This window comes from Arachis hypogaea, chromosome 8, assembly GCF_003086295.3.
Source record: "Arachis hypogaea cultivar Tifrunner chromosome 8, arahy.Tifrunner.gnm2.J5K5, whole genome shotgun sequence".
In the NCBI taxonomy this organism is placed as follows: Eukaryota; Viridiplantae; Streptophyta; class Magnoliopsida; order Fabales; family Fabaceae; genus Arachis; species Arachis hypogaea.
Window position 1 is genome coordinate 5,871,246 of NC_092043.1, and position 23,544 is coordinate 5,894,789.

General features: G+C 34.7%; 1 protein-coding gene, 1 long non-coding RNA gene and 1 pseudogene across 2 annotated transcripts; 1 reads left to right on the plus strand and 2 right to left on the minus strand.

Moving 5' to 3' along the window:
* Positions 1-1,463: 1,463 nt before the first annotated feature.
* Positions 1,464-2,657, minus strand: LOC112705813 (uncharacterized; annotated as a pseudogene).
* A 4,309-nt stretch (positions 2,658-6,966) lies between these two features.
* On the plus strand, positions 6,967-7,891 carry LOC140174790 (uncharacterized). The gene is made up of 2 exons (XR_011864472.1): positions 6,967-7,413; positions 7,538-7,891. It is a non-coding gene; the product is annotated as an uncharacterized lncRNA (long non-coding RNA).
* Positions 7,892-19,059: 11,168 nt separating this feature from the next.
* Positions 19,060-20,562, minus strand: LOC112705814 (protein MIZU-KUSSEI 1). The gene has a single exon (XM_025756778.3). The coding sequence runs from the start codon at positions 19,871-19,873 to the stop codon at positions 19,169-19,171; it is 705 nt and encodes a 234-aa protein (XP_025612563.1). The 5' UTR covers positions 19,874-20,562; the 3' UTR covers positions 19,060-19,168.
* Between the last annotated feature and the right edge of the window lie 2,982 nt (positions 20,563-23,544).

Genomic DNA, 23,544 nt, shown 5'->3' on the forward strand with positions numbered 1-23,544 from the left:
CAATATTGTGTAACAACAGACGCATGCATTATCTTAATAGTTTTATGCAGGATTAACAAGGAATTATATATATCTGCTATATAACAGAAATCAGCAACAACCAACAAAGATTAGGTTTAAGAGATGATGTTGATCCTTCATATATACTAGATACAGTGAACCGTAGTTTGAATTCTTGCCTAGAAAAATTAAAGTACCTAACACAGAAACAGAAGCGTTTCAAATAAGATTTCTTAAATGGGAAATAATAAGATTAAATTTGCTAAGTATTGATGGCTTGACATAGTTATATTATTTAAACAGTCCAGTTCATCCAATATGTATGTACCAGATTCTATGCTAATGCTACGTCACGTATCACGGTGATCAATTAAACGCTACCAAATGAGAGTTTTAAACTTGCTATATATACATGGAACAATGTTTTGGAATCCATTTATACCTTATACCTATACTGGTGCTTGGTTTGTTTCACCACTAATTTTTCCCTGGCCTCTCTCTTAAATGCTGGTTTGACTTTTATGTATAGAATATTGGAAACTTGCATTGCTGTAGTTTAAACATCGTACTTGATCATAAGCGCATCAAAATAAACACTCCGATTGGTAGTTGAATATGCATCATTGCATTGGTTGGACTATATGGTCATAATGGAGATTAAAATAGATCTCTCTTTTCTAATGTATTAGGGAACGTAAAGTTTCCGACTGAGAAGGCACTAATAAACAGCGACGACCGTTGGCTCAAATGATTTAAAGGCGACGCGGTCGAGCCTTTAATTTCTATTAATTGGAATCGGAATAAATTAAAGGCCAAGTAGTAGTACAACTAAACTAACGCGTTTTGCATTGGTAACAAGAATTACGAACTCTCAGCTCCTCTTTTCCATTTTAATATCACATTCAGCTACAGAAATCTCATTCAAGCTTTCCATTATTTCAACACTACTACTTCACGTACTCTTTGTCCTATCGTTTTTATAAAGATTCAATCACCTAAGATAGGGTTCTTAGTCAGTTTCCATCCAGCTGTGAACAGATATGCCTAGCATATTTAAATTTGAACCCAAATAGTATTATACATGGAATACTCTCATGTTGATATCTTTGTATAAAATAGCATTATAAATTGGTAGATGATTTAATATATTTGATTGAATATATTATGTTACGTGTATATTAAAATTAGCCACTAAAATTAATTATCAATATAAAATATATATTAAATATAAATATATATTAAAAATAAAATTATATATATATTTATACACAAATATATATTAATAATTAATTTTAGTAACTAATTTTAGTATACAAATATTATTTTTAAATTATCTACAACGTCTTCACACCTTAAAGGAAGTATCTCCCTGTATTACAAGCTGATATAATGATCAAATTAAAATAGAAAAAGCAAATAAAGACTAATTATGCATAGGCAGAAGTAAAATAATAAGCCATCCAAGAAAGAAGAAGATTATTATTTACATACACCATAAGTAAAAATTAATTGAAGTGCAGAATATACTTTAAAAACAACAACACCACATTCATTAGTAAGAACCAAAAAAGAAAGCGAAAACTATTGTGATTCATCATATAGTTCATAGACAAGTCTCAATGAAAATTAGAGTGGTCAGAGAAATTTGAAGATACATATTCCCTCACTTCCCTGGCAATCACATCCCTCATCACATCCCAAAACCCTGAACCCACACTAGTCTCCGGCGAGGCTCGCTGTTGCTCCGCCTCCATCGCACCGCTACCACGATCAATCCCAGGCGGGGCAAGAGTCAACGCAGTCAACGGGTCATCCTCCAAGGGCAACGTGCAAGGGGCAGGGCCCCTGAAGAACACGAGGCTCTCTCGTTTGTTGGCGCCGCAGCAAGAGAAGCGCAAGTAGCGTGAACTCCGGTAGCACTACCACCGCGACGTTGGTCTCTGGCCCTCCGCTTGAGAGTGGAGTTCCAGTGGTTCTTTACGGCGTTATCGGTTCGGCCCGGCAATAACCTGGCAATGGTGGCCCATCTGTTACCGTACTGGGCATGGGCGGCGATGATGGTGTCGTCCTCGTGGGAGGAGAAGGGACGGTGCTCCACCGTTGGGCTTAGCTGGTTGCACCACCTTAGTCTGCAGGACTTGCCCGACCTCCCCTTTATGTAGCGACTAATGAGAGACCAGTTTCGTGCCCCGTATCTCTCCACCAAGCGGGTCAGGATCCGGTCTTCTTCTGCGCTCCATGGACCTTTGATCCTCTCGGGCCTGTTGGGATTCCTTTGCGTTGACTCCGAAGACGAAGAGTCCGAAGAAGACGCCGTGCACGATGAGCTTCTATTATTCAATGCTTCCATTATATCGACTCCACTGAAACTACTATTCAGTTATGACTTATGAGTGATTGTGTAGAGCGAGAATGGTTCTGGGATTAGGAAGTGCAATGGGCAAAGATTATATATGGAGAGAGAGAGAGATAGAGATTGGCGTGTGTATGTGTGATGTGAAGGTGCATGCAGGTTGGAATAATATTATAATAGTAATTAAGAAATGTGCGTGTGCGACTTGGAAGAAGGGGAAAAAGGGATTAAGGGTACTTCCAGGAAAGTGGCTTTGGTTTTTGTACAGTTGGTGGGTGTGGACTGTGGAGGCTTCAATACTGGAGGGTCTAACTACAATGACTCTCCACTACTCTCTTCATATATATCCTTCTTTTTTTTTTCTTTCTGGCTGGCATGCTCTTTGACCATTTTGTCCTCTTTGAAATTTCCTCAACATCTTCATTCTTTTCTTTTAATTTATTTTGCTTTTGTATGTTGCTTGCAATGCATTGCATGTTATATAGAGAAAATCTATTCATATTTAATATTGTCATTACAGTTATTAATTCGTCATTTTCTGTTTGTTGCCTTCTTTTGCACCTTGAATCATTGATGATCACAGTTAGCATAGCATTATTTTGGGCACACTCCCACTCCGGTAAGGATTGGGTTTCTGGATTTGGACTAATCAAGTTCGCATATATTTAGTCTAAATTAATAAACCAAGAAAAGACCCTAGTATGGAAAATCAACAGCTGTATAGTATAGAGTAGACAGATACTATTTATTTAGGGATGAAGCTATGTAGGGACAAGAGGATAACATTAAATGAGCAGCATAAAATAAAATCATTCTCGTACTAATAACTAGGCTATCAAAATTCGGATGGTAACTCAATTTTTTTAGTTTTCTTAAAATACTTTCTAAAATCATTTTGAAATAAAATTTTGTACAAAGAGAATAAATAATATCTTTATGTATTTATTTTATTAAGAAACTAAAAAATAATAATTATTTTAATCAATGTTCTTAAGACAAGATAATATTGATAAGTAAATCTTTTATTACTATATTATTATTATTATTTATTACACGTGGGCAGAGAGGGGTTAAATAAAGAAATTGATAAAATAAAAAAATATATAATTACTATTAAATTTCTAATTTTTAACACATATAAGTGTTATTATTTTAATTTAAAAATAATTAAATATTTATGTTTTTATTTTAAAAAAAAATTTGATCCACTTAATAAGATATTTTTTTTTAGGGAAACATTTAAAACATGACAGGAGAAGTCGAGCTGTTGAACACAAAACAAACGTTTTTTAGATTTTTAATTTAGTACTATAGAATTAAAAGATTGAGAGAAAAGGTAGAAAGCAGTGTCTAAAACCTTTTTGACTGCTTTTGTTTGCTTGAGATCCTATACAGCTGTAATGTAAAAACATATCTCCCAACTCTATCTATAAGCAACCAATTATCAAAAGGAAAAAAAAAGTGGAGTGTTCTGCGGCAATATGTTACAATAAAAAGCTTAGCCTCTGCTGTTATAGTATTTGAAATATCTATTAATTAAGAGGTTTACGTTGAAGTAATAGAAAGATTAAGCATTTTAAAATACTGATCGGCCGAAAACATTTGAAAGTGAAAGAGTGGAAGAAAAGGCATAAAAGAATTAAGCAGCTTGGAAATACTACTTCAACGTCCTCCACGTAGGAAGGGCCCACTACCAGGCTGTAAGAATCTCACGTGATTCAAGTTGAATCCCTTTGACTTTTTGCTCTAATGTAGCGTTTATCCGGTCCCACACTTTCTCCTGGAGCGTGACCTCACACTCCAACCCCACTGCATCTCATCCATTACCACGTCATTCCATTAATTCTACAAAATGAAAAACAACCAAACAAAATAGCATTTGTTACGGGTATCCTGTCTTGTTACATTCGTCAAATTATATTCCGTTGAGTTAATACAATCTTTACAAGCAGGAGTAATATTATTGTTGGGAATAGTTTGATTTGAAAAACAAATTTGAAGCAGGTAAAACACGCGCCTAAAATATGAGTATGATGATGAGGGAGGGAGACATGATGGCAGGGGTAGCCGCCCACGTGGCAAAAATAAATGGTATTTTGGAGTGTTGTGGGGGAGAGGTGTAAAGAAGGGAAGCAGTTGGGCAGTTGATAGTAGCCAGCTGGCACCAAACTCCAATGCACCGACTTTCTCTTGTTCTTGTTCTCAATTTTCAGTTGCAAATGGAATATTAATCCGTTCCTGCACTATATGGTTGCAACATAACCCTCAAGTGACTCAACCAATGCTAACAAACCAGACCACACCATATATAGTGTGTCTATGTGTGATTGCATAGGTGATTACTTATTACTTATTAGTACTACTATCTATATAAATAAATGAAGACAGAAGACGGTTCGGACTACAATAATTCGGGGTAGAGAGAGGCAGTTGCATGGTGGGACCTGGAATCGTAGAGTGAATGGATTTCATTCATGCAGATTTAAAACTCGTGTGAGGCGTGTGAGAGTGATAGGTAGCAAATGGTGGGTCCCACTGTGCCCCCCTCCAACCTATTTGCCGGTCCATTTGGGTCCTACTCCATTCCGCGTGTCCTCCTGAGACGGTCAACCTTGCTGCTCTATTTATCACTAACTTGGTTAGGCGAGTCTGTTTAAATAAATGTTGATCCTTAAAATTTAGGGATGTTTGTAATTCGATTTGGATTGGTTTTGAGTCAAAAATTCATCCAATTTGAGTATTAATTTTATTTGTAGTGTGGTTTAGATTGAATGATCTTTTAAAAAAGATTTGATATGATCTGATCCAATTTCAAGCGGTTTGGATTGGATTTGATTTACGGTTTTATAAATTAAAAAAATTAAATACATATAATAAGTTTCAACATCAAATTTTAAATAATCAACAATGACATAACAAGTCTCAACAATATTTTTAAAAAGCCAACAATAACATAAAGAAATAAAATTATAAGTTAGTTAAAATAATTAAATAAATAATATTTTGAACATAAAATATTTATTAAATAATAATAATACTTGAATAATATAAAAATATATAATAAATTGAATATGCTATAAGTATAATTGTAAATATAATAATAAAATAATAATATTATATCACATTGTGCGGTTTGTATTGGATTGGATCGGTTATGAAAAGTAGATCCGAAATCCGATCCGATCCAGCGATTTGTAAAAAATAGAATCCAATCAAATCCGAATTAGTGCGGTTTTAATCAATTTTTGGTTTGGATTAAATTGGATGAGCGGTTTAATTTGGATCAGTTTGGATTTAAACACCCTTATTAAAATCTATATTGTTTACCTAGTAATCTATTAATCAACAATAAATTATTAAATAAAATTTAAATTTTTAAAAAATTAATTTTTAATTCGTTAGATTAAAAAATATCATAAATAATAAAAAATTTTAATTTTAATTTAACTTTTAAAATTTTTTAATATTATAATTTTAAATAAATTATTTAATTTTACAAAAAATTATACTAAATTTTCAATATTTTGCAATTTAAATTTTATTATAATTATTTTTATATGCTTAATTTATTTTTTTTTAATTTCAAGTCTCAATTTTTTTATATCGTATTCTTGACTCTTCCATTGTCTTATTTTTGCTCTTACAAATTCTTTTGTCTGCTAATATAACTTCTCTAAGGTCTGAGCTATAAACATTTAAAATTAAATTCTATACTAAATACTGTGTCGGTTTATAATTAACATGATATGCACAACTTGTTTGTATTTCCGTCTCTGCTGCACTTTGAAACAATTGTCTCTTTCTTTAATTGGATAACAGAAGTCCACTCAGATTCAAAGTTTACAGGGTGGAATAAAAGCAATATTTTAACTTATGTGCTTTGTTTTGTTTACTCCATATATGATATGATATGATTCTTGAATGACATTGTTGTAAGAAGCTTATTCTATATTCCAATTCTAAATTTATTATAAATGTAAGTTATTTTTTGTTTTACATAGTCATAAAATTATGATGTAAACATATACTGTTAGTGTAGTTATGACCCCAGATACTGTTAGTGTAGTTAAATGTAAGCATGAGTGAATTGTAATTTTTTGTTTCCGGTTTACAAGTAAAATCAGCTAAATTCATTTATAAAGACCATAAACTGCTTAGGTTGTAGCCCATCGTATTTCATTCCATTTTACATGAAACGTAATTGACCCAACAAGTAGCCCGTTATTTATTGGCCCAACTATAGAGTTAGGGACTGGACTATTGAAATTTATTGTTTTACTTGGAAAAGATTGTCATTTCTTCACCAAAAATACAAAAAAGTTTGTCATTAAACCAATAATGATAGCCATGTCCCCCCCAAAAAAAAAAAAACCAATAATGATAGCAAAATAGAATTGTGTGGATTGGGGGCGAAGGTGTACGCCTCTATTGGAGGGAGAAGCTGTAGACTGTTGAACTTGAAAGTCGTTGAAAGCTTTCACGAGATCACATAAGGTAGCTGCTAGCTGTGATAGGTGTGGGATTTTTTTTTTTTTTGGATTTGGGCTATGCCTAATAACCCAAACCTGACTCCAAAAACAACCTAATAACCCACTCCCTAAACTAAATGTTGCGGTGGTATTGTTTCTTGCGGCTGTTACTGTGAATAAACTCTATAGCCATGAATTAAACTATTTTATTGTTGCGGATGACGTCCTCTACGCGGCTCAATGAGCTCCTCTTTTTAGCGAACTCCGACAAAGCTAATGACGATGACCAAGATAAACTCCGATGCGCAATATGCTCCGACGAGGCCAGTAAAGAAGACGACGGGCAGCTCCTCTGTGCAGCAAGTTCCAGCAAGGTAAGCGACGAAGACGACGAGCAGCTCTTCAGTGCAACGATCATTAACGGGGGCCAATAACAGAGACGACAAGGTGGGTCTTTCAAGGTCGCTCCAAGACGTCAAATTTGGTCTCCTCCATGAACAGAACTTCGCCGTGCCTCTATGTAGGAGAGAGGACAGGAATTCCTACTGAGAAGGGTTGCATTGTTGACGCGTCCCTTCCGCTTGAAATTCAGTTAACTGCATTTTTTTTAACATTGTCTTTTTTCACCTCAAAATTCGTTGCATTGAATACTTTGTTTTTCTTCAAGATTGTGTTTTCAAACTTTCTTTTCGTATTATATTACGAATTTCTGCAGGTGGTTGAAGGCTCCAATTTGGATATAGAGTTCCCGTTTCTGCTGCTTTAGCCACTGCGTGTGCTAGGAGGTTGCCATCCCTAGGAGTCCAAGTTAGACCCTTTTCAAGTAAAGCTTCTAAAAGTATCTAGATATCTTGAATTATCGCCCATGCTCTGCCAATAGAACTTTTGGATTTGATAGTTTGCACCAATTTTTTATTATCTAATTCAATTAATGTCCTTCCCAATTATAAATTATTTACGATGATTAGGGCCTGTCTTATTGCCATGGCTTCAGCTATAATACTTGAGTTAGCTTGAATTTTACCAGTGAATCCTAATAAGACCTTCCATTCTTTGTCTTTAACTATAACAGAAATAGTTTCGTTGCCCGATTCCTTCTTGAAGGTAGCGTCCATATTTGTTTTTAGCCAATTATTTGGAGGCGGTCTCCAATGGGCCAAGTTAGCATTTCTTCTTATTTCTCCAATCCTAGTCTCTGCTCTTTTTTCTGCAGCACTCCAATAAGTGTATTCCAATAGTTTAGCTTTCTTAATTGTCTAGCTAGGATTAATCTCTTTCTGTTGAAATAATTTGTCATTCCTAGATATCCATATTTTCCATAGTAAGAATCCTATTCTACTAATTCTTCTTCCCTGGTTTTCTCCGCCTTCAACTTTAATTTTCTTAATATTGTTCATTAGCCAATTTTCTAATGATTAGACTGTTTCTGTTGTTGGAATGCATTGACATTCTGCACCAAACTAAACAGCCCTTATCCTCTTACAAAGTAAGAGGGCATGCTCTACTGATTCGTTTTCATTAAGCAAATTTTGTATAAAGGACTGTCTAGAATCTTTTTTTTTTCATAGAATAGTATACACTGGCAAAATATTTTGGCTGGCCTTCCATAAATGCATCTTAATTTTTGGCAGAACCTCCATTTTCTAAATTTCTCTCCATATATCCCTCTTATCTGTACTGGTAGATGGATTCCGTTTATTTCTAGCTAGATAATCCTTTTTCGCAGCATAATAGCCTGTTCTAATCGAATAAATTCCATCTTCGTTTCGTGGCCAATATATACAGTCTTTCTTATTCACTACACTGATTGGAGTTCTGATGATGGCTTCACTTGTTTGTTGTGGAAACATGTTAAAAATTTTGCTCTTATTCCATCCCACACCCTCTTCAATAAGCTCTTTAACTTTGGATGCACCTTGACTTTCTCCCTTCAATGGTCGGCTAGCTCCCTCGATCCAAGTGTCCCTCCAAAAACTTATTTGTGATCCATTTCCTACACTCCATTTACCTTTTTTTCTAAGAAGTTCTCGTCCATGTACTAAACTCTTCCAAACCCATGATGACCCCTTCTTGATTCTAGCCTCCTAAAAATTACCATCTGAAAAATATATTGCCTTTAGAATTTAAACCCAAATAAAGTTCGGGTTCTTCAAGGCTCTCCAAGCTTGTTTTGCCAGATACGCAGTGTTTTGAAATTCTAAATCTTTAAACCCCCAAACCACCATCTCATTTACTTATTGTGACTGATTCCCAATTCTTCTAATGTATACCTCGTTCTTTTTCTGCTGAAGCCCACCAAAATCTAGCTACCTTAGAATTAATTTGCCTCCAAAAGACTCTTGGGAAGTTGATGACATTCATAGCATAAGTAGGCACCACTTGAACTACTGCTTTAATGAGTGTTTCCTTGCCTGTCTGGTTAAGGAGTTTCTCTTTTCAACCCTCCAACTTATTCATAATCTTATCTTCAATCCATGCTAGAGTTTTGTATAGAGATATCCCCCATATAGCAGGTAGGCCAAAGTATTTTTCAAGTGATTCCCACACCGAAATCCCTAGTATTTCTTCAATATTAACTCTCTTTTGAATGGATACTTGATTACCAATGGTGATGCCTGATTTATTAAGATTTATTCGTTGACCCGAAGCCTCTGTGTATTCATTAAGAATTGTGACGATTTGAAAAACTTCTTTCTCGCTTGCCTCTGAAAAGATGATGCAATCATCTGCAAATAGTAGATGAGTGACATTTGGGACTGTAGGGACAATCCTGAACCCGGAGATTCTTCCCTCTCTTCTTGCTTCATCCATAAGGATAGTAAACACTTCTGCTGCTAAGATAAATAGGTAAGGCGAAAGCGGGTCACCCTGCCGAAGACCTCGTTGAGGCTTTATCTTCCTTAACAGCTTTCCGTTAATTTTAAACCTATAGTTTGTTCCTCTAACACATTCTATTACTAACTTTACCCATCTTGTTTGGAATTCAAAAGCCAAAAGAACCTTTTCCAGAAAATTCCACTCTAGCCTATCATATGCTTTATTCATGTCAAGTTTGATTGCCAAGCTATTCGATCCTCCATTTCCTTTCCTATTCAGGCTATGGTAAACTTCTTGAACAATAACAACGTTATCTTGAATGAGTCTTCCTCCCATAAACGCGCTCTGCGTTGGTGGGACAATAACCACTTCTTCAGTCTTAGCACAATTATTCTTGAGATTATTTTATAGATGAAATTGCAGCAGCTAATTGGCCTAAGCTCATTTAAACTTTCTGGATTCTTTGTTTTCGGGATAAGAACCACTGTGGTCTCATTTATCTCTTCAGGTATATGTCTGCTACTAAAAAGTTCTTACTACTGCACAAACTTTCTTAATAATTACCTCTCAATGCTTCTGGTAGAATAGCTCATTCAATTCATCAGATCCTGGAGCTTTAAGGCTACCCATACTGAACACTGCCTTTCTTACCTCTTCATCCGTAATGTCCATGAGCAGATCTTTGTTAATCTCTTCTGTAACTCGCTGTGGAATCTTATTAATTGTGCTTTCAAATCCATGTCTAGTAGAAGAAGTAAATAGTTTTTGAAAATGTTCTTCAATATGCTCCATAATCTCGTTTGTGTTATTTAACCATTGACCAAAGGTATTCTTTATCCTTTTTATTCTGTTTCTTTGTCTTCTGTGAATATTGGTGGAGAAAGCCGTATTTTTGTCCCCCTATCTCAGCCATTTTAATCTAGACTGCTGTCCCCAAAATTTCTCCTCTTATTTCCATAATGTTGCTATGTTCTCCTTCAGAAGTTGCATCCTTCTTTGGTTCTCCTCTGTGAAGTCCAAACCCTATAGTCTTTTTAATTCCTCTTTCATTCTCTGGATCTCTCTATCATCTCTTTTAAAGATAATTTTACTCCACTTCTTTAATTCCTCCTTGCAATTGTTGATCTTTCTACTAATTTTGTCCCATTCATCACCGTTTTGCTCTTTTTTACACCAACTCCTCTTGACCACATTAAAACAATCTTTGTGATCAGTCCAATAGGCTTTAAACTTGAAGTGTTTTCCTACTCTACGAACCGGAATCACATCCAAAATAAGAGGACAATGATCTAAACTAACAACTGGCATTAACGATAATGATACATAGACATCTATTCCCAGTTTGCCAATGCTCTATCTATTTTTTCTCCGGTCAAAAATCCATTCTTTGGATTGCTGAACCAGGTAAATTTTTCTCCTTATAGATCAAGGTCCATCAAAGAGTTAGAATCTACAAACTTTTTGAATTCTCGTATTTGGTTCTGCGGTTTCGGGTGTAGTCCAACTTTCTCTTCCTGACTTAAATGTCATTAAAGTCTCCGATAAAGAGCTGAGGGACTTCTTCATTGTTGTTGCTAGCTGTAATGCTCCTCTATTAATCTTTTCTCCTGTTTGTATTTGGGCTGGTCCACCTGCCCTAACCATAACCCAAAAAAAAAGTTTGTCCAATTTCTATTAATTAATCTACTAAACATTTGTTCTATGGAAATGGGCTTAATTACTGTGATATATATCTAATAAGGTATATCATATATAATTTTGAATTATTCTCCATATACAAGTATTTTTCCCATACAAGTATTTACAACTCATTTATATTCACGTACTTCATATCGTTATTGCACGTTCTTCTTTTATTGGAATTTCTTCTCCTTCTTTCTTTTTCTCTTTCTCCTTTATCATTAGTTATCTCATTTTTGAAGATAATGAATAATTCAAGTTTAAATTATCAATTGAACCATAATGAAATTGTTTATTATTTTGAATCCAATCAAGTGGCTGAGGTGTGGTTCAATCCAGAAGAAAAAATGTAGCATTAGAGGAAACATTTTTCTGTATTTATAGCGAATTTGGGTGTAACACGAAGATATTTGGGTGTATTTTTATTCTGATAAGTTCTGCATAATTCAAAACTCTTCCTCTTCTTCCTTCTCATCTTCTGCTGTTTTTATTTCTTATTCATCTTTTCTATTTTGTTTCACCTTCTCAAGTTTTTTCTTGTTTTACTCTCTTAACATGAATAAAAATAAAAAAATCAAACAAAAAGAAGAAGAAACACATATGATACAAAATTACTTAGAAGATGATGGACTTACATTCATTTAACTAAAAGAAAGAAAGAAATAAGGAAAAAAAGAAGAAGAAAAAATGCAGTATTAGAGGAAACATTTTTCTATATTTGAAGCAAATTTGGGTGTAACACGAAGATATTTGAGTGTATTTTAAGAATTTTGGGTGTATTTTTATTTTGATAAGTTCTGCATAATTCAAAACTCTTCCTCTTCTTCATCCTCATCTTCTGCTGCTTCTTCTTTTCTTTTTCATCATCATCACCATCTTCTTTTTTTTTCTTATTTATCTTTTACTTTTTATCTTACTTTTTCAAGTTTCTTCTTGTTTCACTCTCTTAATAAGAATAAAAAAATCAAACAAAGAAGAAGAACAAACACATACTACTGCAAAATTACTTGGAAGAGGATGAACTTACATTCATTTAACTAAAAGAAAGAAAGAAATAAGAAAAAAAAAGAAGAAAAAAATGCAGCATTAGAGGAAATATTTTTCTGTATTTGCAGCAGATTTTGATGTAACACGAAGATATTTGGATGTAACACGAAGATATTTGGGTGTAGTTTTATTCTGATAAGTTCTGTATAATTCAAAATTCTTTCTCTTCCTCCTTCTCATCTTCTACTGTTGCTTCTTCTTCATCTTCTTATTTCATATTCTCATAATTCTTCTTAGGAGGAAAAAAATACATAATGTTGCAAAATCAATAGAAAGAGAAGGAGGAAAAAAATACAGAAACAACAACAGTAGTAAAACCACGACGATGAAGATGAAACACGTGAAGAAAAAGGAGGAGAAACGCAAAGAAGAAGGAGAAGAAGAAGGAAGAAGAGGAGGAGGAGCAGGAACACGGAGCGCGCTATGAAAACCATTGAGTAGCGCACGTGTTGACACACTCGTATGGATGAGTGTCCTTTTTGTTGGGTTTGACCTAACTTATATGACTTGTAAACCAAAATGACTTGTATGTGTAGCACTTCTCTATTATTTTATGTAATTAGCTCAGTAATCCACTTGAATAAGTATCAGAGTTTAAATTTCGTATATGTAGTAATTTATTGACTAACGACAAACTTTTAAATAGATTTTCGATCTGTGATAAATTAGTTTTTAACCTATCGGGTTCGAGTAAAAAATGGCGTACAAAAAAATATATTTTTTCAAGTGATTTAATTTGTTACAAAAATTTATGTTACTTTTTAGGAAATTAATTTGGTTTACCTAAAAATATATGATTTCGATTACAATGATGACTTGGCATCATTGAAGCACACCATGATTTTCATTAGAATTTTCTAGTGGTATAGAATTGCTTAGTTGGAGAGCGAGAGTATTGGTTTGATGTGATTTTCTCCAAGTCGAATTTCAGTTTGGCGTTCTCCTCCTCTAGCTCCTCCTTCAAACCCTTCAACCTTTCCACTTCAGCTCGGGAGGAGTCAAGGAAAGCCTGAGTGGTATGGATAGAAGTTTTTCTCAGTTCCTTAGCTAAAGCGGTGCACACCCCCACAATCTGCATGCCATTACGAGTCATGTAGCTGAGATGATTTTGAATACCCACGTCATCCATGGCTATTTCGCTATGGGGCAAAATATTCTTCTTGCTCCACGTGAACCTGTCAAAGTCTTTATCATTGATGCTTGGCCCCCCAGTAGTTTTTTGGTTTTTTTTGGGAGGAGGTCTTGAAGGCGATGTTGAAGACGGGGTACCCAAACTCTCCAAAGTCGAGTCGGAAGGAATTAGGTGAACAGATGGGGTGGGAATGAGGTTCTTCTGAGTAGTAGGACCAGAGTCCGTTTTCTTTGGAGAAGGATGGGAGGATGCACCTCCGGGAGGTCTTTGAAGCCATAGTCTCTGAAAAAAAAACACAAAAGACATTAAAACAACAGAAATACAAACTGAGAAGTCATAAAAGCCAAGAGGTCGGGAAACTACCTAGCTTGGACCGGAGTTGACCGGGGTCCCCTAAGTACCTTTTTGTGTCCAAGTGAGGAACTCGGCCCCAGCACTCTTGCAACACATTCACGAAACACTTTTCAACCTCATTTAGATTATCTACACTATATTTAGCTACTACAAGTTCTTCTTGCCAATATAGGGGAAAGGCAGGCTCATCATTCTCATCTAAAAAGAAAGGGCAGGCACCCTCCACGGCTTAAATTTTAAGGAAATAATTTTTGAAGTCTTGAAAGGATTCGTCAAAAATGGAAAAGACTTTCCTACCCTGGACGGTGCGGAAAGAAAACCAAGAAGCCTTCCCTTTCAATGTTCCGGGTTTTATCAAAACAAACAAGTAAAAGAAAAGCTTACTGAAAGGTTGGACATCGAGTTTTCGACATAAAAGTCAGAAAATTTTTAAGAAAACCTAGGAGTTCGGGTAAAGTTAGGAAGGGAAAACGTTGCAAGACCAAAAGATGTTTGTCTCAAAGTCGATAAAAGGGAGAAAAATGCCTAACTTGGTGAAAAATCATCATAGGCATAAAAAAAGGGGGCACTCCGACTCGTTCAAAGGGGGAAAGAAAATTCTCTCTTCAAGATCGGACACCACTAACTCGTAATTCTTCTCATCCTCCCTATTCTCACATATTTTATGATGCATGCGGAATGCATCACAGTATTCCCTATCAAATACTGTAAGTCTACAACACAAGAAAGGACGGAGATATCTATCCAAGTTAAAAGGCTAGGGTGAAATTTGGTCGACATGTTGAGGATAATAGAACACGATATAAAGGCTAAACCTACAAATAGAAATGAAGAGATTGTTACTAAAAGAGCTCGAACATCGTCAAAAGAAGCCGGACAAATGCCGGCAAAACCAAATAGGGCAACTTTAAAAAATCTTCTACACACAGTGTGCATCAAAATGGTGTCCCTACTATACTATTAGGGGCGGCACCATTGTATAGTGACGACACCATTAGGAGCAATACCAACACAACGAACAAAACAGTTTTCAGAAACGTAAGCCAAGAAACCAATCAACAGCAAAAGCATTTTAGAAAGAGGCTTTCATACAAAGATAAGTAGAAGAAAAGTTTCGAAGAAGCAACAAAGAAACACTAAAAACCAAGCATCAATAACAAAACATCCATTATCAACACTGCTATAACAGTTTCGTGAAGACCAAATGCAAGGACATCAGAAAGAAAGGCACCAACCTTGATGAAAAAGGAAAAAGGGCATGTCAAACAGCAATACCTCGAACGATCCTCTTCATCAAAGAAGCTCTCTCAAGCAGAACAAGACAAGAAAAATCTTGAGAAAAGGGAGTCACAAAGTAAATAGCAGAAGAAAAAGAAAGAACTTTTTCTCAATAACAAAGAGAAAGGGAAAGGTTCTCTGCAAACAATGGAAAGCTTTTAGAAAATATAAAAAAGGAAGAGAAGAAGAGAAGAAGCCTTTTTAAAGAAACAAGGGGCATAATGACTCCTTAACTCCTCTTTAAAACATGTGCGGATCCCAAGAAATATTGCCACACAACATTCGCCCAGCATTAAAAGAGGCAATGTTTAAACTTTTGAAATCATGTCGGGAATCTGACCTTCAGGAAGCAGAATACCTGATGACAAAAACAAAGGGCTACAAATTGCTTGAGTTCAACTTCTTGAAAGCTCGGGACTCAAGCAGGGGCACTGTTCATATCATGGCTCAACAAATAAAATCAGACCTAATAACGAGGAAAGGTCCACCAAAAGAGGCAGCCTCTACAACATACCCGACCTCTTTAAAGAGGTTAAACACCATGAAGGAGCCTAGTTCTTCCTGCCTAAACAGGTAACTACCTCCGTAGATTTCTCCTGTTATCTCTATCTCACCTAACAGATAGGTCCCAACAAACTTTCAAGATAAAAGAGAACGATTAGCCATCAATGAAGATGGAACTACCACAACAAAGGTGGTTATCGACTCTACTATAAATACACTGACACCCCGAGGTATAATTTACGTTCTAGTCTACTGAAAACCTACCTAAATCCCTTGCTAACTTAAGCATTAGAGTCTCTTGCAGGTACCACCCCCACCTCCTCACGAGAAACTCAGATAGGTGGTACCTCAACATCAACAAGTCAGATGCTGCCATACAAAAGGATCTGGACCTCACGTTCAGGTCCAAACCAACGTTTTAGGTAACCCTCATAGCAAAATAGAATTGTGTGGATTGGGGGCGAAAGTGTACGCCTCTATTGGAGGGAGAAGTTGTAGACTGTTGAACTTGAAAGTGTGTGTTTGGATTGTCGTTTATCAAACTAGAGTTTGAATGAAAGTAAGTTTATAGAATTGATTTTGGATAGAAGTAAGTTTGTGTCAATATGATTTATGTTTGACATCTCTATACCAAAATTGATTTTGATAAAATAAATATTATTTGGATAATATTAGTTAAAATCACTTTTAGATAAATAATTACTAAAAAAGACATGACATTAAATTATAATGTTATTTTTTATGCATGTTTAATTTTTATATTTTTTGATATTTTTTATATAGTATATTTTTAGTACTTTTAGTACTCTTTTTAATACGTTATAATTTTTTACTATTATTATTATTTATAGTTTATTGTTTTTTAATTTATTTTACCAAATAGGATCAATAAATCATATTATAAAAAAGATAATAATAAATATAATACATAAAAATCACAATTATAAAAATGTATAATATCAAACAAAAAGTTAATAAAAAATAAAAATAGAGAAATAATAAAAATTCCATAAATAATACAATAATATGTATAAAAGGATAAAGTTGGTAAAAAAAATAAATGTTAAATGTCAATGGCTAAAACCCGTTAATGAAACACAGAAGCTAAAAATTGTTACTTCTTGTAAATGTGGTTTCAAGTGTGAAATCACTTATGCGTTTATAAAGAGAAAAATTAGGCAAATAAAAAATTGAAACTTTCAAGAAACTGAAACGTGCTTTTTTTCTTCTAAGACGACGTATTTACCAAACATACCCAAAGTCGTTGAAAGGTTTCACGAAATCACAGTCTGAATTAGAGGTAGCTACTAGCTGCGGTATGTGTGGTTTTTTTTGGACTAGGTATGCGTTAGACAAGCCCGACCCGAACTCCAGAACACATTTAATCCTCCCTTGTTCTCTCTATGATTTTAATTTCCATGCTCCAACTTTCCTGCAATGAAATTCAAAACAACTCTCTCTCACCTAATCTCTCAAGTCTCTACTACCTATCGAAGATGGCAAAGACTGAAAACAGGAGATGCCCTCTTCAGGAAGGGATGGCTCTCACACGCTACGTCCGCTATGTTGTACTCCCCCCCACTAACGATGAAATGTTACAATGAAAAAAATGAATTTGCCAACATCCTACATCTTCCATTGCGGAGTTGTATCAGGGGTTAGCGGCGTCGCTCGCATTCCATGAAGACGTCGGTGGATTGTTGTAGCCCCTCCCGAACTTGAGTGGAGAGACCCTGAATCAGATGGGCACTGAGGCTCTGAAGCAGACGGATCAGTGACAAGTAGAATGCTGGCCGGAGACAGACGAATCTCTACGACGCACCACTTTGTATTTTCAGTCCGACTCGAACTAACCAACACGAGAATTCCACCTCAAACTCCTCCATATGGCTATGCAAATTTGCTCATTTGCCTTGTTGATCTTCCATAATTAATTGATTAATGATACTAGAGACAATCTTTTGTTGGAGACAATCTTCTGCCACCGAATCCCCAACAGATGGGCGAGCCCCGGTCACTACCTTTCACGGTCTTCATGTTGTCTCTCCCCGCGACTCTGTTGTTGGTGTATACTGCCTGCCGCTCCTGCATGTCGATTCTTGATCTTGATCTTGCATTAGTCCTTCCTCATCTCCACGATAATCTCTGGAGGAGGGCTGATGCTCCAGTTCCTATTCAATCGCCCTATCGCCTCCAATAAAGCAAGATAGGTGTAGGTATTTTTTTTTGTCTTACATAACACATACCAGCTCACACACCCACCTCTATTATTACTCTATTAGCATGATTCTATATTCCTCCATGAGGATTTGAACCCAATGCAGCTCCAAGTGAGGTAAATAAAGTTTCTATCTGACCCAAGTCTCAGCTGTAAGATAGGTGTAGGTTTGACTGAGAGATTATGAGAGCAAGACGGGTTCTACTTTGTTAGAGATTGTCTGTAATGCTCTTTCTTCTCTTGTTTGTGTTTGAGCTGGGACCGCCTGGCCCTAGCCATAACAAAAAAAAAGTTTGTCTCATTTCTATTAATTACTTTACTAAATATTTCTTCTATAGGAATAGGCCTAATTATCGTGATATATATCCAATAAAATATGTCATATATTATTTTATATAATTAATTCACTAATTTATTTAAATAAGTGTCAGAGTTCAAATTTCGTATACGTAACAATTTATTAACTAACAATAAATTTTTAAATTAAATTTCAATTTGTGCATTAATTTTTGACCTATTGTGTTTGAGTAAAAAATACCATAGAAACAATTTTTTTTTCAAGTGATTTAATTCGTTACAAAAATTTATGTTACTTTTTAGGAAATTAATTTGTTTTACCTAAAAAAGAAATGATTTCGATTACAATGATCACTTGGCATCATTGAAGCACCCCATGATTTTCATTAGAATTTTCTAGCTGTATAGAATTGCTTAGTTGGAGAGAGAGAGTATTGGTTTGATGTGATTTTCACCCGCTTATCCGTAGCACCAGCAAGTCAGCAACAGCAATACTAATTGTGGAAACGGTGCGTCAGTTTCTTGTACCCTCAGATTGCAGGATACACAAAAGAATACATCAAATACCTACCTTTGTCCCCATGATTAATGTGCGCTGTTGAGTTGTACGACAATGACGTATGTTTACTGTTTACTATATGTACCCTAGCTTCTTCTTCTTTCTTCAGAACTTTGGGGAAGGAGAGCCAGAGACGGCTATTTTGAATAACTTATCTGTTACTCACTGTTTGTAAATATTACATGATTGGGCCAGATACTATAAGTGTAACACAGCCGTTAAAGTCTTTTAGGGTAATCTCAAAGATAACCTCTATCTAGAGTCTTCATGGAGTCATAACAAAACAAACACAAAAATACATATAGTGAAAGGAGACGAAATAATTCGCAGAGGAAGACAGGGAGTGCATAGTGAAAGCAATAAGAAGTAATAACATATATAGAGTAAGGGAAATTGATACATACATACATACAAGTTATTATTATATTATAAGGAAATTAAATAATAATAATAAGTATGATTAGTGAGCTCTAACAAAGAAGATACTAAACTCAGGTCCTTGAGCACCATCTGGATTAATCATATACAAAGCTTCAGAATCCTTAGAACCAACGACTCTCTCAAAGCGGGCTCTCATATAAGTCATTTCACCATCCAAACTATTATCCTTGTCATTGTTATTAGAGGAAGGAAGAACCCCTGCACCCATGGAAACTCCTCGAAGATGCTGCATAACATGCAACTCATCATCGCTGAGCTGCTTCCTCCTGATAGAGTACCCTACTTTCCTTCCATTGCAGTACACCGCCCACACAAACTCTTCCAGAAGCTTCTTCTTGTTGGTCTTGGTCTCGCTCTCCAGCGCGATGCGAACTATGTCGGAAGCCATCTCCTTGTTGAGAGCGCTCGTAAGCATGGGAAGCTCGATCAAGAACATGGGCATTTGCCGCGTGTCCTCTTGTATTGCAAGGCTCACCCTCCCTTTCCGGTAACCGAAAATTGTCCCCGTCGTTGCGCTGTCCTTTAGCATAGGCTTACGGGGTCTTCCCAACAGTGCCACCATTTTGCAACCTGACGTCAGCATCGGGAAGAGCTTGAACATCTTTAAGAGCCCCCCGGTGGAGAATTTGTTCCGCTTCTCCGCCGCGCCCGTCGTGTGGCGGAGAAGGGATGCTAGTGCTGGGTTTTCCATTGGGTAACATGGGCTTGAATGCACCGATGGCATTATCGCATATTATTATTGTTAATAAGCAATTGAGAACTTATTAAGAGAAGGGGTATGTTTGGTGTTGGAAAATGAAGAATGGAGAATGGTGATGGGGTATTACAGCTAAGAGTATGGGGGATACATATAAAGAAAGAAAGCTAAAACTTAACTATTGCTATTGGGCTGTTGGGTCTACCTAGCTACCTATTATGCTTATTAAGATGGGAAAAAGGAGACTTAGCAAGTTAGTTGGTCATTGGAATCTTTGTAGTGCGATTTGGGAAGTGTATGTGAGATAGAGATAGAGATCCTTTCAAATTGCTTCAGTGATTTGAAAACAATTAAAAAAGAACTGAGATTAAAGCTTGATGTGACCAAGTTTGTGAAATAGATAGGGGATTGAATGAATGAAATGTGATAAGATAAGGGCATGCTGGACCACAGCCTGTGGGGTTATTCAGGAAGAAAAAATTAAAGCAAAAATATCGAATGAAAAAGGTTAAAAAGAATGGAGGAAAGGATTGTGGTAATGTTGGATAGATATGGCATGTGCCTCTCTGATCATTACATTAGAGTATCAACATCACATGCTTTATGCCTTTTTTCTATTAATTATTTTCTTTCTTTCTTTTATTTTTTTTTTTCCAAACCCCATCTCTCAAACCTTCACTTATATTATTGAGATGATGAAGCTTCATGCTTTGATTCTTTCCAATTTCCATCCCCCCCCCCCCCCTCCCTAATGACATTATTTCTGCTGTGAGTGTACATGAATTTTTTGCTTTTGCTTCTAAGTGACTCTCTCTTTCTTGCTTTCTTTTTTTAACGTGTCAGACCATAGGTCATATTCACCAAAGGTGTGTTAGGCAATGGAAATTATCAAGAGGGGAGGCCCCCTAGTACGAATTATAGGCCTCTTTCTTTCCCTTTCCAACTTTTTCTCATATTATTATATCTATCTCAATTTTCTCAATGTGTACCCCATACTAAATACTACCACTAATTATTTTTTACATGATATCTAAAATGGTGATATTAATATTGTCAAACATATGTGATACACATTGAAATTTTTTAACCCCATATTAGACTACAAGCCAATATCATCTCGTTAATTTGTGCTAAAAAACGGATTACATATGTGAAAGTCATGATAATTCAAAAGTGAATCTTTTATCCATATAATCAATGAACAAACAAATAATTAGCTTAATTAATTGATAGTATATACTATATAGCTAGGTAGCTTCAAAGAACACGCCATCCCTTAATAAACCAGTACATGTTTAATAATATGGTCCAAGATTAACAAATCGGGTTAGTTTTCTGTATAAGGTGGGGACCTTACACGCGACTAATGGAAAAAAGGAAGAAGAAGCAAAGTCGGTATCAGACTGGTACAATGAAATGTTGACAACTTTGCATTGCAAAAATAAAGTATTAAAGTTCCTTTTTACGTATGGTTCATACTTGATAGCATTATGATTTTAGGCACTCCTAATTTTTCTTTTTCTTTTTCTTCCCCCTCATGTGCTTCTGTTGGATTGAATCATATATGAGCTAAAGAATAGGAATTTCCAATATAATTAACTAATTAAGTTCACACATATCATGTCATATCAAAATCAAGAAATTGGAACAAGTGGTAGGGGTAGGGTAACTGTGGAAAGAAATTGTTCTTGTTCTGGTAATGATGTATAGGGTTTGAGTTTGAGTGGAAGTAGATATCAAAAGTAGGCATCAAGACAAGTGTAATTGTCTGTTGCTATTGTAGTTTGGAGCCAGCTAGCTAATATTACGGCGTGTTTGGATTTGTTAACATTAAAACTACTAAAAAACTCTGTTTTAATGTTGAAGACTAGTGACTGCTTACCACCCACACCACAAGTGTGCAATGTTTATTAATTAGTACTTCATCTCCAACTCTGACTTCCCATAATCAATGTTTATTAGGCTAATAATCTTTCTTGTGATTTGTTTTGACATTACTATTAGTATTAGTATGATGATCAAATCAGAGACTCCTTGTCATGCTAGAATTATTGGAGGTGTGTGATGAGATTGCTGATTGTACACTGCTTTATATATTTATATCATTTTTCTATATACTTTTTTTTGAGTTCGTAGTATGTGACAGATTGGTGGTGGACATTTTTGGAGGGTATCTGGAGAAACCGAGAAAGCCAGAGGCTTAATAAGAGGACAAGCTCCATGTCACATTCATAATATCAGCATGCCAACATTGAAATTTTAAATCACCATGTGTTCTCTCCTTCACAGGAGAATGTTTCTTCCAATCATCATTTTATCCAGATATAACCCAAAATGTATTTTATTTATTTATTTATTTGTTTGTTTGTTTTTTAAATTATCTGAGATCAAAGTGATAAATAAATGATATATTCCTTCTCCAACTTTGTAGACTAAATAGGTAAGTATACGATGAACTTGCTAAAAACTCAATAATAGTTTTGCATTCAATGTAAAACGAGAAAAGGAAAAGCAATATCCACTCAAAAGTGAAGTGATGAGCAATGAATCAAAGGCATCTCACGTAAAGTTTTTTATTGTAAATAGTAGTGTGGAAACTGGAAAGTGATCTGATAATTCAGTTATTGAATAAAATAAAAAAATATTAGTAGTTATATATTCACTTTTGGTGCCTACCCTAGACACCAATAATGATTTTCAGTTTTTCACAATCTCTTTGTTTATCTTCTCTTATAATTTTTTTTATTTTATCCTTGTTCTTTATCTCTGTTCTTACTCATAAACAACAAGAATAAAAAAAAAAGTGAGAGCCTCTATATTAAAGTATAAAGAATTCTCAATAAGATGTCCTAATAAAAAAATAAAGATAAAGTAAATAATTAACAAAAAGATTCAAAAGTAAAGATCGAAGACTTAGTCTAAGAATATTTTTGAAAATTAAAAAGAAAAGGTTCAAACGTTTTCGAATTTTTTTTAAAAAAAGAAAAATTAAAGAAACACCAAAATTAAAAACAAGATAAAGTAAATAATTAACTAAAAAATTCGAAAATAAAGATGGAGGATTTAATTTATAAATTTTTGAAAATTAGAAAAAAAATATTTTAAAAAATTTTGAAATTAAAAAAGAAAGAGAAAGACAAACTAAAGAAACTCCAATCTTAAAATTTGAAATTAAATAAAAAATATCTAACATAAAATTCAAAAATCAAGGAAAAGATAAATAAGATAAAGTTCGAAAATAAAAAAAGATAAATAAGATAGGATTCGAAAATTAAAAAGAAAATTAATTGAACCAAAAAGAAAATCACTAAAGGACACTAAACTTAAAATTTGAAATTAAATAAAATAAGATAACTAAAACAAAGAAATTCGAAAATAAGAAAAAGATAGCTAAGATAATGATCGAAAATTAAGAAAAAACCAACTAAATAAATTCGAAAATCAAAAAAAGGAAAAGGAAATACTAAAAAGACACCAAACTTAGAATTTGAAATTAAATGAAAACAAAATTTGAAAAGAAAGGAAAAAAATAACTAAGAAAAAAATTGAAAATTTAGAAAATAGACAAAAATAGGAATCGAAAATTAAAAGAAAAATAATTAAATAAAACTAATAAAAGTACCTAATCTAAGAAACAATACAACCGATAGTTGTCAATCATGAACAATCTCTGACAACGGTGTCAAAAACTTGATGCG

Excerpts from the sequence above, each read along its gene's own strand:
- LOC112705814 (XM_025756778.3), bottom strand. The coding sequence starts at position 19,873 with ATGCCATCGGTGCATTCAAGCCCATGTTACCCAATGGAAAACCCAGCA.